Source organism: Fragaria vesca, linkage group LG3 (assembly GCF_000184155.1).
Source record: "Fragaria vesca subsp. vesca linkage group LG3, FraVesHawaii_1.0, whole genome shotgun sequence".
In the NCBI taxonomy this organism is placed as follows: domain Eukaryota; kingdom Viridiplantae; phylum Streptophyta; class Magnoliopsida; order Rosales; family Rosaceae; genus Fragaria; species Fragaria vesca.
This window is the reverse complement of record NC_020493.1, coordinates 149,325-163,346: the sequence shown is the minus strand read 5'-3', so window position 1 is coordinate 163,346 and position 14,022 is coordinate 149,325. Positions and strand designations below refer to the sequence as shown.

The window sequence follows — 14,022 nt, the reverse complement described above, 5'->3', positions numbered from 1 at the left end:
TAAATAAAATATTTTATTAATAACTCACACACCCTATATATGTCCTGTGACCTTAAAGTTATCACTTAAATACCTTAACCAACCAAACAACAGCTCACCGACATATGATTACATTAGCTTAATTAACCCGTAGCTAAAATATAGATCAACTAAGATGAGCACGTTAAGACATTTTCTTAGCCAGATCGATCGATTGATGAAATGTACTTTACAGTGAGATGCATCTCACCTGATATTTTGTAGGAAACAATAATTTTAATGACCTCTCTTTGAATTAGAAAACTAGATCACAATTATCATATAGTAGGAAATAACCACTTATTTATAATTAAGCATTCTAATTAAACAAATATATAATGCCTAGTATTCAATGGGTTCGACTACTATACACATTTGTATATAACATATATCAAGCCGTGAGCCGTCCGATCGTTAAATAATTTAAAATTCAAAATAATCGGACGACTCACGGTTTGATGTATGTTATACACATATGTATATATAGTAGAAAAATCTAGTATTCAATTAGTGTAAGGAAACTAATAATTCTTCATGTGAAAAACATATAAGATCTACTACCTCAAAAAAAAAAAAAAAAAAAAGAACCGTGAAATCAATAATTAATCAATTGATCGAGCACGAGATGATTAATTAATTCAAGTATTCTAATAAATTCTTCAATTCGAAGTCTAATTTCTGATTAATTTCCATGATAAACACAGATCAAATCAATATGTAAATCAATTACACTAATTAGTATTTTTGACAAAAGAATTAAAAAAGTGCAAACATTACAAGCACCAGAGAATTTTCTCAAAAAAAAAAAAATTATCAGATAATTTTTACAAAACCTCAGCTATCGATCTATCTTTTTTGTTTGAAGGGAGGAAAAATCAGCTATCGATCTATCTTTATCATTGTTATGAACAACTTAATAGTATCTATATTCGATCAGTGAAGATCTCGAAATTTATCAACTTGTTTACACAGACAAGGAAGGAAAGAAAACCTACAGATCGATTTCAAAGACAATTTTTTTTTATATATGGATTTTAAGACAAATTTATGACACCGATAATGAACAAGATTTCGAGGAGTTTGTATGCATGATGCGTGTATGTAATTATATGCTAACATTAATATAGTAACATTAGTTTAAGGAAATGACATATGATCTAATAAATTAAACATCATACGACAATCAAATTCTATACAACACCCACCTACAATTTGGAATTGAAATCTTTTAATTATGCCCAATATCGAAGGATCCAACTATAGCAGCAAAAATATAGAAAGCAAAGGCCAAATATCAAATCCTGAAATCCGCTTACTTTTTCTGAGATAATCAAGAACGTCGTATCCTTGAGCTTCCAAATTTCTTTTTCTCTCGATCAGCAAATCAAATTCACTAAGCAACTAAAAGCTATCTGGCTCTCTCGATTTGTTACTTTTAGCATCTTCAAGTTTCAAGTACTTTCCAATCCCCCAAAAGAATTAAAGCGAGTGTTGAAGGTCGTTCTTTTCTCTCGATATAGCCATGGAGCATGTTGAGAGACTTATATATAATCTATCAACCCCGTTTCATGACTTTTTGATGATACAATTAAATTTTATCTTGATCATGTTTTAACAAACTCAAATAAAGTAATTTTACCCTTACCCCATACTATTTCATGTTTAAGAAAAGTAATGCATATACATTATAGAGAAAATAAACGTCGACCTCTTCTTTCTATGCTACGGTTTCCTTAACCGAGAAAATGACTGAGATGGCGGCGACATCGTCAAGACTACTGTTGTGGGAAGGTGTAGTCGAGCCTGCGAGGTTGGTCGGGGCAGTGAAGTTATCAAGACACTTTTTACTTGTGCGGGCGTTTTATTTCTCCGAAGAAACCCATCATGATTTCGTCACTCACGACGGCTCTACACAATCCTCATGTCTTCTGATGATCGCGAAGTAAGCAGAAACGACTTTGAATGGATGTCAGGTCTTTTGATGATGGTTTGGTGGAGGTCTATGTGCTTACGATGGAAAAGATGTCGAAAAAGAACGGTCGTCCCTGCGACAACCAGAACAAACCTAAGCCTCCACGTACATGTGAAGGGTGTGAGCACGTACACCCCAGGAGGAGAAGATGACCATCTCTTAATGGTACGTGGCAGTTCTCTAACCTTGTTTATGTTCGTTGATTGGAACTATTGGATTGTATTGAATCATTGGCGCACACCAATGAAGGTCTTAGACGTCAAGATATTTGGTATAGGAGTTTCGGTTTTCTGATGTAATCATGTGAGGAAAGTTTTAATTTTTTCGCATTTCCTCGCTTTTAATAATATTGATTGCACTCAGCAGTTGATTGTTTTAGATTAGATTTCTCTTTTTTGATTAGTGAATAATACAATTACATTATACAATTGTTAGTAATATAGGTTCTCTGCTACTTGCAGTCATTTGAGCCTCGTATTGTTTTATGAGGTACCAATTTCCGAACTTGACAGAATGACGCCGTCTTTCATTGATCGGAACTTAGGCTCATATCCTTTATAAAAAGAAAAAAGGAAAAGAAGAAAAGTAAATAACACATCAAAGTTACAAAATGCTTTTGAACTTTGTGTGTGTCATCAGTCAAAGTAAGAATGCTAACTCAAGAGAGTCTTGACTACTGAGAACATGACTACTGAGAACACGTTGACAGTGAATGGACTCACCAAAAATATACTCTCATATATATAGTCGACCATCTGTATATATCTGTAATGGTCTACTCTAAATAAAGCAAATAAAGCAGTCATATATGGAGTTTCAGAATATAAATTCGGCTCCATAATAATGGAACAATCCTCTATAGTATACAACAGCTAGGACGTACAGAGAACATCTTGGAGTTTTATGCAGATATTTTTCCATTAGTAGGAGTAAAGATCACCCATTTCTAGACGTACAGATCCTGTAAAAGAAGAAAGAACATCGATCATGGGCGCCTGTAGGTGTGAGAGGGACAAGGACGAAAATACTTGGAGGAATGAGAGCCATTACTACTGAAACTCCAAAGCAGCACCAGATGAAAGTTTGGTTTGGATTCCTCATCATCTGTCACCTATGATCAGAATACGATCAAACAGGGTACATGATCAGAACTGGACCCAGCAACCGATCAACTGTAAGTCGGCATCTACGTGGCGAAATCCGGTGTCACAAATAGGTGTTTCTTTTCCTTTTAGGTAGTAGTTTCGTGGTTTTAGGCTTTCTTTAGCTAGCTAGCTATCCAATCGAGTCGGCAAAATTATTCATTTTTGGCTTACTCTATGAATATGACAGCATGACACCCTCCCATTTCGAATAATACTACTGAATTTATATTAAATTCAATAACCAATAAATCCACACACATTACACAATTGTATGTATAGAGGTTTGTTCTCACTTTCTCGAACACTGTTGTTCTTGTGTTGGAGGAAAAACCAAACTTTCCTATGTAGAAACATGGGCTCTGCTGCCGATCTATGCATGATAGCGACTAGGAACAAATAATTTAAAAGTTACCCTAAAAAGAAGTTACAAATCTTATATATTACGTATCAGTCTAGAGTTATACGGACTTTTTTACTATACATTAGTGTATAGTATACATCAAGCCGTGAGTCGTCCGATTGTCTTAGATTTTGAATTGCTAAACAATCAAACAGCTCACGACTTGATGTATATCATATAAATGTGTATAGCAGCCGAACCGAGAGTTATATTATATATGCATGAGACAAGGGTTAAACTGTTCTTTAGTAAACATATTAATTTATACTCACAATAACACCTAGTACAAGCAAACAAATGATCTTATAGTTAGTCTACTGTGATCAAATTTCAAAAGTGATGCGCCGCTAATTCAATAGTTGATTGTGAAATTCTACTGCTACTGTTATGATATAATTGATTTGGCGAAAGTCATAGACGGAACCAGAACTCCAGAACAATAAACTTGCCGACTGCAACAGAAATTTCGAAAGAAACGTGAACGACCCCAGAAGGTATTGGGGTGGGGCGCCCAATACTCTGTTGGAGTCTTTTCCCATATAATCATATATAGTCTTTCCACATAACAGATCAAAGAGCGATAGAGAACTAAAGCAAAATGAGAAGAAGACTACAACAAAGCTAATAATCAACTATACACCAGATTCTCAATCGAAAACAAAAACACCAGTATTCTCAATCAACTATACAGTATTCTCAATCGAAAGCGCGAAATGTGAAGATAGCCAATCAGGTGTGCAGTTGTTACAATGTTGACTCCAATAAGTAAGAATAGATCGAGATGCAACCCGTTATAATCAACTTCTCAATAATGCTAACTGAATTTCATGATTACAAAGAGGAACCACCAAAATGATATATATTACCGCAGAGGCAAATATAAGAAATCTTGGTCGTCCAGATCTATATATATGCCATCTGAAATAAAAATCCTATAAATTTATATACCATTCTTACTTCAATTACGTACGTACTATAGAGATACATGCTGTTATTCATTAGATAAACCCTAAATCAGTGTACTGCAGATAGCTATATATGTGTGAAGAAGGTACGGTGAAGGTGAAGATGGTGTGGTGTGCACAGTGCACAGTGCACAGTGCAGTTTCAGCAATAATATGATCATCGCCGGTGCCCGGTAATTGGAGTTAGGGGTGGCCTAGCTTAGCTAACTATATATTTTCCATTCGCCGGCCAGTCACGTCGTTGTTGGAAACCTTTTATTAAGATTCGAACGCTCAATCATTCCCTCTATTTGAATTCAAGCTAGCTAGGCCCGGCCAGAGAGGAGGAGGAGGATAAAGGGTGAGGTCTTTTCAGATTGTCAATTAGGTCACATCTCTGTGGCGATCTCTCTCGTAATTCTACTATATTATAGACGACCTAGATTAGCTATGCCAGCCCTCCTCCCCAGCCCACTAGGTAATTATCACTATATCATCTTTCACCACTACTGCAATAATGGAGATCGATCAGAGTCATTTTCCTGTGTTCTTGATCATTGCTCTCTCTCTCTCTCTCTCTCTCTCTCTCTAACAATTATCTTCTGCTTTGTCTTTCTCTCGTTTTCCACTGCCTTCCCACTGATCATGAATGCATTCCTGACCCTTGGCATCTCATCGAGCTATTTAGGTCATGATCAATCCTACAACCAACTAGCTAGCTACGATTCGATCTTTAACCTAATGGCAAATAAACTGCATGATCAGTAAAATTAACACGCGCGATCAGCGCGCATATATACTGTAAAACTGTTCGAAATTTACAATTGATCGATCCTAACTGGCTGTGCTGCATATATGTATTCCAGTTCAGAACGGAGGTACTTTTCCTCAGGGATTACTTCTTGATCGATCTTTTACTCTCATCGATCAAGAAGTAAACCCCAGCTAGCATGGCTAATTAAGGAAATCATGTTTTTAATGAGAACTGGCTCCAACATATTGCTTCCTTTTTTGTTCATCAGTTCATGTTTCTCGGTAGAAGGCTGTATTCTCCATTTCTAGTTTCCTACTGCTATAAATCCCTTTATTTTCTATCTTGTATATTTCCCGTGAATCAATTAACTATCATGACTCTGGCAGTTGGTTCATTAGTTGGTCACCCTTCCTTAATTTCCAACATGCAAAGAATGATTAATTACGCTCTTCTTTTTCTTTTCATTGGCCGACATGCAAACAATGATAAGCTCTAAAGAAAAAAAAGAAAAGGACTGTGATCAGATGGTAGTGCATGAACAATGATTGAGCTCTTTTTTCTTTTTTTTTTAATAAGGGCTGGTGCGGCTGCCTTTAAACATTCATTAATGAAACTGTCGAATACAAGAGAGGGGGGACGTTGAGCCTAAACCCCTGATTACAATAAGCATCTAGAAGTCCTAAAATAATATCGAGAAATTCTATAAAGTACATGTATTTTAACAAACATCTACTAGCAAAGAGTACGGCTCTAATGACGACTCTATTTGCTTTGTCACAGAGGTGACATAATAGAAAAATCACTAGATACGTGACACGTTCACATATAATAATATCCAATAATACAGCTTTCCTATTATATTGCCGCTGGAGGATAAACCCGACGACACTTAGTTTTATCATGCCACTATGAAGCAACGACCATTTGACAAAACAAATATGTTGATGCTAACCTAGGTTAGATGAGGCACACGAGGTGCATAGTCCGGGACCAAGCCCATTCAGTTCTGCAGTTCTGCTCATAAAAGGCAGCTAGTTATTAGGATTTAAAGTTTAGGGTTTAGTACAACTAATACTAATAATAGGAAAACATAACAAAAACAGAAAAACAGAAAATAAGACATCTTGGACCTAGAGTTAAACCCCAGGCCCATCGAACCTGGACAACTGACTAAGCTCTTCTGATTTACTTGAATCAATATCTTGACAACTGCTACTCTTATTGGGCTAAAGCAATGGCAAATAACTGCTGAGGCCCTCTAACCAACCACCACCACCTTAGTTTCTTTTCTATTAGCCCATCCAACCTAAATCCCACTACCAAATTATCAATTGTGAATATGAATTGAGACCAACCTCCAAAAAAAAATGGCCCGTCGTAGAGAAAAAGCCCGAACCTCCGAAAGGTTCGATGGTCATACCCTTCTCATTTCTTTTCTCTTTCTTTGTCAATTATCCTCCAATTTACTCATCGAAGCCTTTCAAGTTTTGGATAACCAATTTACCTTTGATCTTGATTTTCTCTCCTCTTTTCCCATCTTATTTGGAGAGCATCTTCAGTACACGACGTATATATTCATATACATACATAGAATATTATGATTAGAAGAAATAATATAGACACATGATGGTCAAACATATAAATTATTAAAATTATATTTTATAAATAAACGTAATGCATATAAGAATTTTCACTTTGTCTGTGAGAATCGAAAAAATACTAGCCCCAACGGCCCTATAGGCCTATACTACAACAAAACCAAAAGCGAGCCAAAAATAGTAAAATACAAGCCGCCAAAACAAAAGATTAAGCAAATAAAATAATGATAGCTTCTTCCACCTCCACTCTCCGTTTCCAACTCGCCGTCTTCTACCGCATACCCAAATCTCCAAAGGCCTCATACGAACCTGCCTCCGAGCCTCAGCCTCGGAAATTCAGGCCCAGCCCTCAGCTAAACCGATGGTCCCGTGCCCGGTCCTTGCGCTCCGGCCGGAAATTCGACCGGACCGGCCAACATTCACAACAACTCGACCCAAACCCTCCTCTTCAGCTCAAAGAGCAAGTCTCGCCGGAGCAAAAAGATACCACTTTAACGGCGAGTAACGGCGGTGCTGACGTGGACTTGACGGCCGGGAAGTCGATTTATATGGTTTCCGACGGAACTGGCTGGACGGTGGAACACTCCGTCGGCGCAGCTTTGGGCCAATTCGAGCATTGCTTGGTCGATCGGAACTGCGCTGTGAATACCCATTTGTTCTCTGGGGTGAGTAGTGCTTCGAATTTCATTGCTTTATGGTTCAATTCGAAATCCCCAAATTATAAACCCTAACCGTAATTTTGATTTTAATGAAATTGGGGGTGAATTGGATTGAGTTGTTCAGATTGATGACGTGGGGCAGTTGATGGAGATTATAAAGCAAGCAGCTAAGGAAGGAGCTTTGGTGGTGTACACATTAGCTGACCCATCAATGGCTGAGTCTGCTAAACAAGCTTGTGAAATTTGGGGGATACCCAACATTGATATGTTAGGTCCAATTACACAGTCCATAGCTTCACATTTGAATGTGTCACCTTCTGGGGGTCCCAGGAGGTACCCTCTTACAGATGAGTATTTTCGGAGGATCGAGGCAATTGAGTTTACTATCAAGCAGGATGATGGGGCATTGCCCCAGAACTTGCACAAGGCTGACATTGTGCTTGCAGGGGTTTCGAGAACGGGGAAGACCCCGTTGTCGATTTATTTGTCACAGAAGGGGTACAAGGTGGCTAATGTGCCTATTGTGATGGGGGTTCCTTTGCCAAAGGCTCTTTTTGAGATCGACCCTGAGAAGGTTTTTGGCTTGACTATTAATCCTGTGGTGTTGCACACGATTAGGAGGGCGAGGGCTAAGAGTTTGGGGTTTGGTGATGGAGTGAGGAGTAACTACTCTGAGATGGATCATGTCCGAGAGGAGCTTGAGTTTGCGCGAAAGATTCTTGCACAAAATCCTGTCTGGCCAGTAATCGGTAAGAAATAAGAACATTAGTACGATCTTGTTTGCTTTTATAGTTCAATATGTGAATGTGAAATGCTTCAAAGAGGTAAGTTGTGAGCTAAGATAGTTCATGTTATATTGATTACAGAAGTGACAGGCAAAGCAGTAGAAGAAACTGCAGCTGTTGTGTTGAGGCTTTATCATGACAGGAAGAACAAGTGCTCGATGCCAAGAATATCGAAACGTTACTGATAAGTCATTCTGCTAGATTATGCAGTGGTAAATATGTATATCATGCATATATATACTATCTATTTGTCTAGCCAAGAGCTTTCTGAAAATGTGTTGCCACTTTTTAGGTGTAGATTAGGGACAAGTCAGATCTCTTTCGCTTGCGTACTTATATACCTGTAAAGCATGTATATGTAAACACACATGTATTGAAATATAGAATGCTAGCTGTCATTGTAAACTGTATGCCAGTCACCATTTGCATTTTATTCTTTAGTTAGCAGAAAAGCAATTGCATCATCTGAATTACCCTCATGGTCTCAGTTTCCCTTATGGTTTACATGTTACATTTATGCAACAAATCTGCCATGTACTTTGGTGAGGATGAGAGAGCCAAATGCCAGTCTGCTTGTGTACATATATATATAATGATGTAAATTTGTGAGGCAAAGACTCTGTTTTGCTGCTTCTGCATTCATGCCTTTGTGAGGTTGAGCATCCATTTCTAATGTAGGATCTCTTATGATGCCCCTCTGGATTTTTGAAATGTCTCTTGTTATAGATATCTACTTGGTAAAAAGTTTTGGTGTCTAATGAAGTCCTTGTCATTTGTTAGGTTTTTCATTTTATATTAGTTATTGATTGAAGAAACTGTCAAAGTAATAGTGTGTTAAATATATTCTAGAGTGTTGGTACTGGAACTCTGGAGCAATGGAAAATGTGGCTGGTGAAAGTATGATAGATTACCAACCTAGTGATGCATAAAAATTACTCTTTTAAAGGGGTTGGTCATGCTGACAGACTCTTTGTACATAGGAGTAGATGAGATTAGGTGAAGAATAAATAAGATTTGAAATCAGTAACCTATGATAAGAAAGTCATTATTGATCTAGTTTACCATTTTGATTTGTAGTTTTGTACTAGTCTCTTGTAAGGCTGATTCCAATTTCAAATTTTCAAGGAATTGTGGGTAAGTTCCTTCTCAAGTAGGGAATTGATTGTCAACTCAAGGGCAGACTGAGTAACCAGAGTCAAGATTCTTGGTGCACCAAATCTGGTATTTTATCTGTAATTCAAATTGAAATGGCAAAGGGATCTAAGAATAAATGTTATGAGCATTCATCGTCATCTCACTGGTAGGGTTAAAGTTGGTTCTAGGAAGTAACTAAACAAAGTTCAGTACTGCCATTGTGTGGTTAGTATCATGTTTAGCATTTGCACCTCAAGCTTGAGATGATATTTAAAGATCTGGGGATGAATCATCTTATCTTTCTTTTAATGTTGCATATATGATGGAATGGAATGTTGTTTTCTAAAAGCCAGGCAAAGAGGGTTCCAGAAACAACCAGGGCAGACCTAGTTCCACCATTGCACTCCTGGTCTGCCAAATACTTCTTAAAGAAAAAGCTTCCCAAGTGCGCATGCTTCTTCGTCCACACCACAACATTATTATTATTTCTTCCAATTTCAGTCACACATGGAAGCCACAATGCCACACACAACAAAAAGGGCCAGTCAGTTAAAGAAGTTGGATTTGCCAGAGGGGCAAACAAATAGAAGAAGGTATGGGAATGTAAAAGAGGAGTGAGAGCAAAAAGGCCAACTTTACAAACCTTCACTAAGCTGTGCAGAGAAAACTAATATGTTACACAAGAACACATCATGTGTTCTGAGCTCATCCATCTACATAAATAAAAAGGAGGAAGAAGATTCCTTCTCTGTCAAATTGGAGTGTGTCCTTGTCTTCACTTCTAAAATTTCTATAAAAAAGGTAGATTCCTGCTGCACAAATTGGCTTTGGGATTTGCTCTCTGAACACGACACACCATGATGGAAATGTTGTTAGCTTTGTCCATACTTGCAACTGAAATAGTCTTTTCTGCTCTGTATTTTTGTCCCCAATCTCTCATAAAAAAACTGCCAACTTTTCTCCACTAGTTACTCTTCCATGTTGAATTGTTTTCTGTCTTCAATTCCACTACTAAGCTTACACCTGCTTCAACCTTATGTCATTGCTATCAATCAAGACTATTTTCCTCTAGATTGTACTTGCCAATTGCAAGTGTGAAATATATCAGTAAGATTGTACCAATGCTTGACCTGTGACACAATAAAAGACAACCTTTTGAGTTAAGTTGGAGAGAAAATAAAACACAATCAACAAGCTGCACTGCTGCAGCTATAGAGTTTTCAGTTTTATGTAGAACTTACAATGTAGCAAAGAAGAAGAGAACCCTCTTGGGATCAACGGCCCACGATGAAGAACGCCGGAAACTATTTCTCCTAACAACGCATCTGCCATCGGCGGTGGTGCCAATGTTGGCCGCTGTGACGGTTATCTGATGGTGGACTTGCGGGCTGCCCGGGTGATCTGCGGTCCCTGCAACCACCGTCGGCTTTTTGGGGGTAAGAGGCCCTACATAAAGAGCAAGAGCTGCAATTTAGTAATTTCAAAGTACCAAAATCTGCATATCAAATAAGTGATCTATCTGGAATTTCACCACCAAATTTCCTATATTGTCTAGTGCATCATGTACCAAGATTTTCCCTCACTCTGTACTTTCACCAAACTAATCAAAATGCAGTTACTGTACACTCAAGTTGACCCTGCAAAATCTGGTAGCACTTCACTGTCACAGCTGCAATTTACTTACCTCCTCCAGCAAAAAATTATAAGAGTTGGTGGTGCTTTGATATGGCTGTAGGTTTGTTTATGATTATCCGAACTAATCACCCACTAAACAAGATTAATATAAATCTCAAACTCCACCAATACAATCTAACTTAAAACTAAGATGTTTTGAAATTCAATAACGACTCCTGCATGATCTTAATATTAACATTTAACTAATATGAATCTTCACTGATCTTATAAATAGTAATATTAATACTGGGAATCCAGAAAAGCCAAGTGTGTCGGAGTCACCCATTTCAATGTGAGGCTGGCACAGGTTGATGATAGCTATTATATATTACCACAAATCTGGCACACACTAAGCTAGGTATGGTCAAATTTCCATTTTGTTCATATTATTTACAACAATCCAGCACATTTCATGGTCTTATATCTGGACCAGAAAACCCAGAAGGACCATTAAGCAGCTAACACACAATGACACAGAAATGACCACTATCTTACCTAAACAAATAGATACTTATAGATAAGAGGATTAATTAACCAGTTATTACCTGTAGGTGAAGTTACAGCTGAAGCTGAAACATCTCTATCATTTGAATTTCCATTAGTGCTTATCTTCTTCTCTCCAACTCTCTGAGACCCTTTCCGTGAAAGATTTCTCTGCAACTTCATCATACCATAAAAGAATTGTTACCAATAATTCCTCACCATCATTGATAGAGAAAAAAAAATAATACAAATTGGACTGAAAAAATAATAACTAGCATTGCTTCAGAAACACATTTATATTTGCGAGCTTGACCAATAAAGAATGTCACTTTTTTATGAAGAAAAGAGAAAAAGTTTTCAAACCTTTATGGAAAATTTAGATTAACCAAGTAGATAATGATGAAGAAATCACATACCGAGGTTCTAGAATTTGCAGTTACATCTTTATCTGTGATGGCATGGTTGAAACTCTCCATGTCAATCACAAAGCTATCAGATTTATCGGCTGTGTAGTGAAATCCATTTATATGATCCGAAACCGAGATTTTCTGGGTGCCCATTTTCTCTTCTAATCCATAAACCTCATCAATGGAACCCAAATCCTAAAACAAAAGCCAACAAGCCAAAAACAGAGAGAGACAGAGTCTGTAAATATTCATTGGTTTTTGCGAAATTTTAGAACCCAATGGAACAGTTTACATGAAATGAAATTGGAAAATGAAGGAAACCAAGAAAACTAGTGCTCACCAACTTGGGAGTTTCCGCCATTTCTGTCAGTTTATGAAGCTCAGAGGAAAAAAGAACAGAGAGATGAAGGTGATGAAGAAAAGACGAGCCTCTTTTAAAAAGAGACAACACTAATTGGCTCCAGGGAAAATCAGAGAGGAAGAACTAAAAGGAAAACGTAACCCAAGTAAGTCAAAAATGAAAGATTTAAGTTGAATAAACAAATGGCAAATGAAACAAACCCCGTGATAGTTTAGAAAGGAACTGACTTGATGCCCATACAAGACTTTCTTTCTGATCCTCCCCTCGATTGGTTAAAAAAAAAAAGAAAATAGATATTTTCTTTTCTACAGTCTACACACCTGGTATTGTGACAAGTTTCTCTTCTTGTTCTCTCATTCTTCAACCAAATCCTGTAGCAGAAGACAGCCGAAGGAGAAAGTGAAACACAACTGGTGCTTCTAAAAGGGTAGGTTACACTCTGTTTCTGGTTTTGTTGAAGAGTGGAGGAGAGAAGAAGAAGGAGAAGAAGAAGAGGGTACAGAAACCCACAAAAGGGAGAGAGTGAAGGAATGTGATGATGTATTGTGTGAGAGTGAGTGTGTGTAAAGCGAGATACATGCAGTGAGGATTGGAATTGTAACAACTTCGATCCTGGCATGGACGGTTTTTATACGATGGGTTGTTGCTTTCTTTTTTTTTTTTCTTTTTTTTTTTAATAAATTTTTTAAAAAACGAATTGAATTTAGCTTCGTAACGTTTTGGTGTGTTTATTCTACAAAGCGGAGATCACACAAGGGCGAGTCTATGATGATTGATGCTCGACACCTCTAGTTGAATAGAACAATTGTAGAGCGGAATTTTCAAAGATATTCCGACATGTGACGTACACATATTTTCTTTTACCGTTTGATATACTTTATAATTCGATGATGAAAGATAAATAAGATAAGAAACTTTTACATTTCATAATTGTTTATTTTTATTTTTAGGGAGGCCACAAATAGTTAGCTTTGCTAAATTCATCTATAATTACTCACAAAGGGTGTATACTATCATCTCTACTTTGTAATCTACACTATTAGGTGGACCAATTCATATTAATTGATTCTAACTAGAATGGTTTCTAAGCTTATAATTAACACAATTAGGCTTTAGGCGCAAAGGTTAGGAGTATCATGCTTTTTGGAACGCAAAGGCTCCACCAGCGTGGAAGCTAATTAAACCTTAAAGAAATCAAAGAATATCTGCAAAAGAGAATGTTGATGATGATTTAACAATTAAACTTGGAAGTTAGTTGGTAATTAAGCACATGTAAAGCAATTAAGCAGCTGGCCGGGCGCGGCGGAGGTCAGGGAAGCAACGCTAGCTTCTTCGTCTCTCTGGATATCATGTCTTCCATAGTTGTCTGGTGTGGAATGGAAATCGTGTTAATTCTTGTCATTACCCATAAAGCAAAACAGTTTTGAAGAAACTTGTTTTCTAGCTTGCACTTTCTTGGAAGGGAAAATTCATACCTAACAAGTTTATCTCTTGTAGAGTACGTTGTAGCTATTGTAAAGAAATTTCGTCACACCCTCGAGCTAGGGATGGATGATGTTAGATTCATTCTGATTCCTCATCGAGTCACTCAATTCATCCTCTTGATCTGTTGTATTTAGAATTTGAAGATTGATGCAAAACCGAATTAGGTAGTATACATTTGATTTGAACCACGTATGTATCTTCAA

The 14,022-nt window shown here is 37.3% G+C and overlaps 2 protein-coding genes across 3 annotated transcripts; one reads left to right on the top strand and one right to left on the bottom strand.

Moving 5' to 3' along the window:
- The first annotated feature begins 7,050 nt into the window (after window positions 1-7,050).
- Window positions 7,051-8,707, top strand: LOC101308056 (pyruvate, phosphate dikinase regulatory protein 1, chloroplastic-like). Its single transcript, XM_004293208.1, has 3 exons — window positions 7,051-7,496; window positions 7,615-8,239; window positions 8,357-8,707. Exons 1-3 carry the CDS (start codon window positions 7,056-7,058, stop codon window positions 8,458-8,460), a joined length of 1,170 nt encoding a protein of 389 aa, XP_004293256.1. The 5' UTR covers window positions 7,051-7,055; the 3' UTR covers window positions 8,461-8,707.
- Window positions 8,708-9,689: 982 nt separating this feature from the next.
- Window positions 9,690-13,040, bottom strand: LOC101307567. 2 transcript variants are annotated; one of them, XM_004293207.1, is made up of 6 exons: window positions 12,655-12,965; window positions 12,314-12,457; window positions 11,983-12,168; window positions 11,629-11,737; window positions 10,651-10,855; window positions 9,690-10,539 (listed from the first exon to the last, which is right to left on the bottom strand). In XM_004293207.1, exons 2-6 carry the CDS (start codon window positions 12,332-12,334, stop codon window positions 10,458-10,460), a joined length of 603 nt encoding a protein of 200 aa, XP_004293255.1. In that variant the 5' UTR covers window positions 12,335-12,457; window positions 12,655-12,965; the 3' UTR covers window positions 9,690-10,457. The 2 variants fall into 2 exon arrangements, with proteins under 2 accessions (XP_004293255.1, XP_004293254.1); XM_004293206.1 differs by having other exon boundaries at window positions 11,629-11,743; window positions 12,314-13,040.
- Between the last annotated feature and the right edge of the window lie 982 nt (window positions 13,041-14,022).

What these genes read in the sequence shown, in the direction of transcription:
- LOC101308056 (XM_004293208.1), top strand. Translation starts at nt 7,056, where the DNA reads ATGATAGCTTCTTCCACCTCCACTCTCCGTTTCCAACTCGCCGTCTTC. An exon ending in ATACCCATTTGTTCTCTGGG is followed by an intron (nt 7,497 to 7,614) that starts GTGAGTAGTGCT and finishes TGAGTTGTTCAG; the next exon opens with ATTGATGACGTGGGGCAGTT. An exon ending in TCCTGTCTGGCCAGTAATCG is followed by an intron (nt 8,240 to 8,356) that starts GTAAGAAATAAG and finishes TATTGATTACAG; the next exon opens with AAGTGACAGGCAAAGCAGTA.
- LOC101307567 (XM_004293206.1), bottom strand. Translation starts at nt 12,334, where the DNA reads ATGGCGGAAACTCCCAAGTTG. An exon ending in TGGCGGAAACTCCCAAGTTG is followed by an intron (nt 12,169 to 12,313) that starts GTGAGCACTAGT and finishes CTTTTGTTTTAG; the next exon opens with GATTTGGGTTCCATTGATGA. An exon ending in AGCTGTAACTTCACCTACAG is followed by an intron (nt 10,856 to 11,628) that starts GTAATAACTGGT and finishes CTCTTTATGTAG; the next exon opens with GGCCTCTTACCCCCAAAAAG.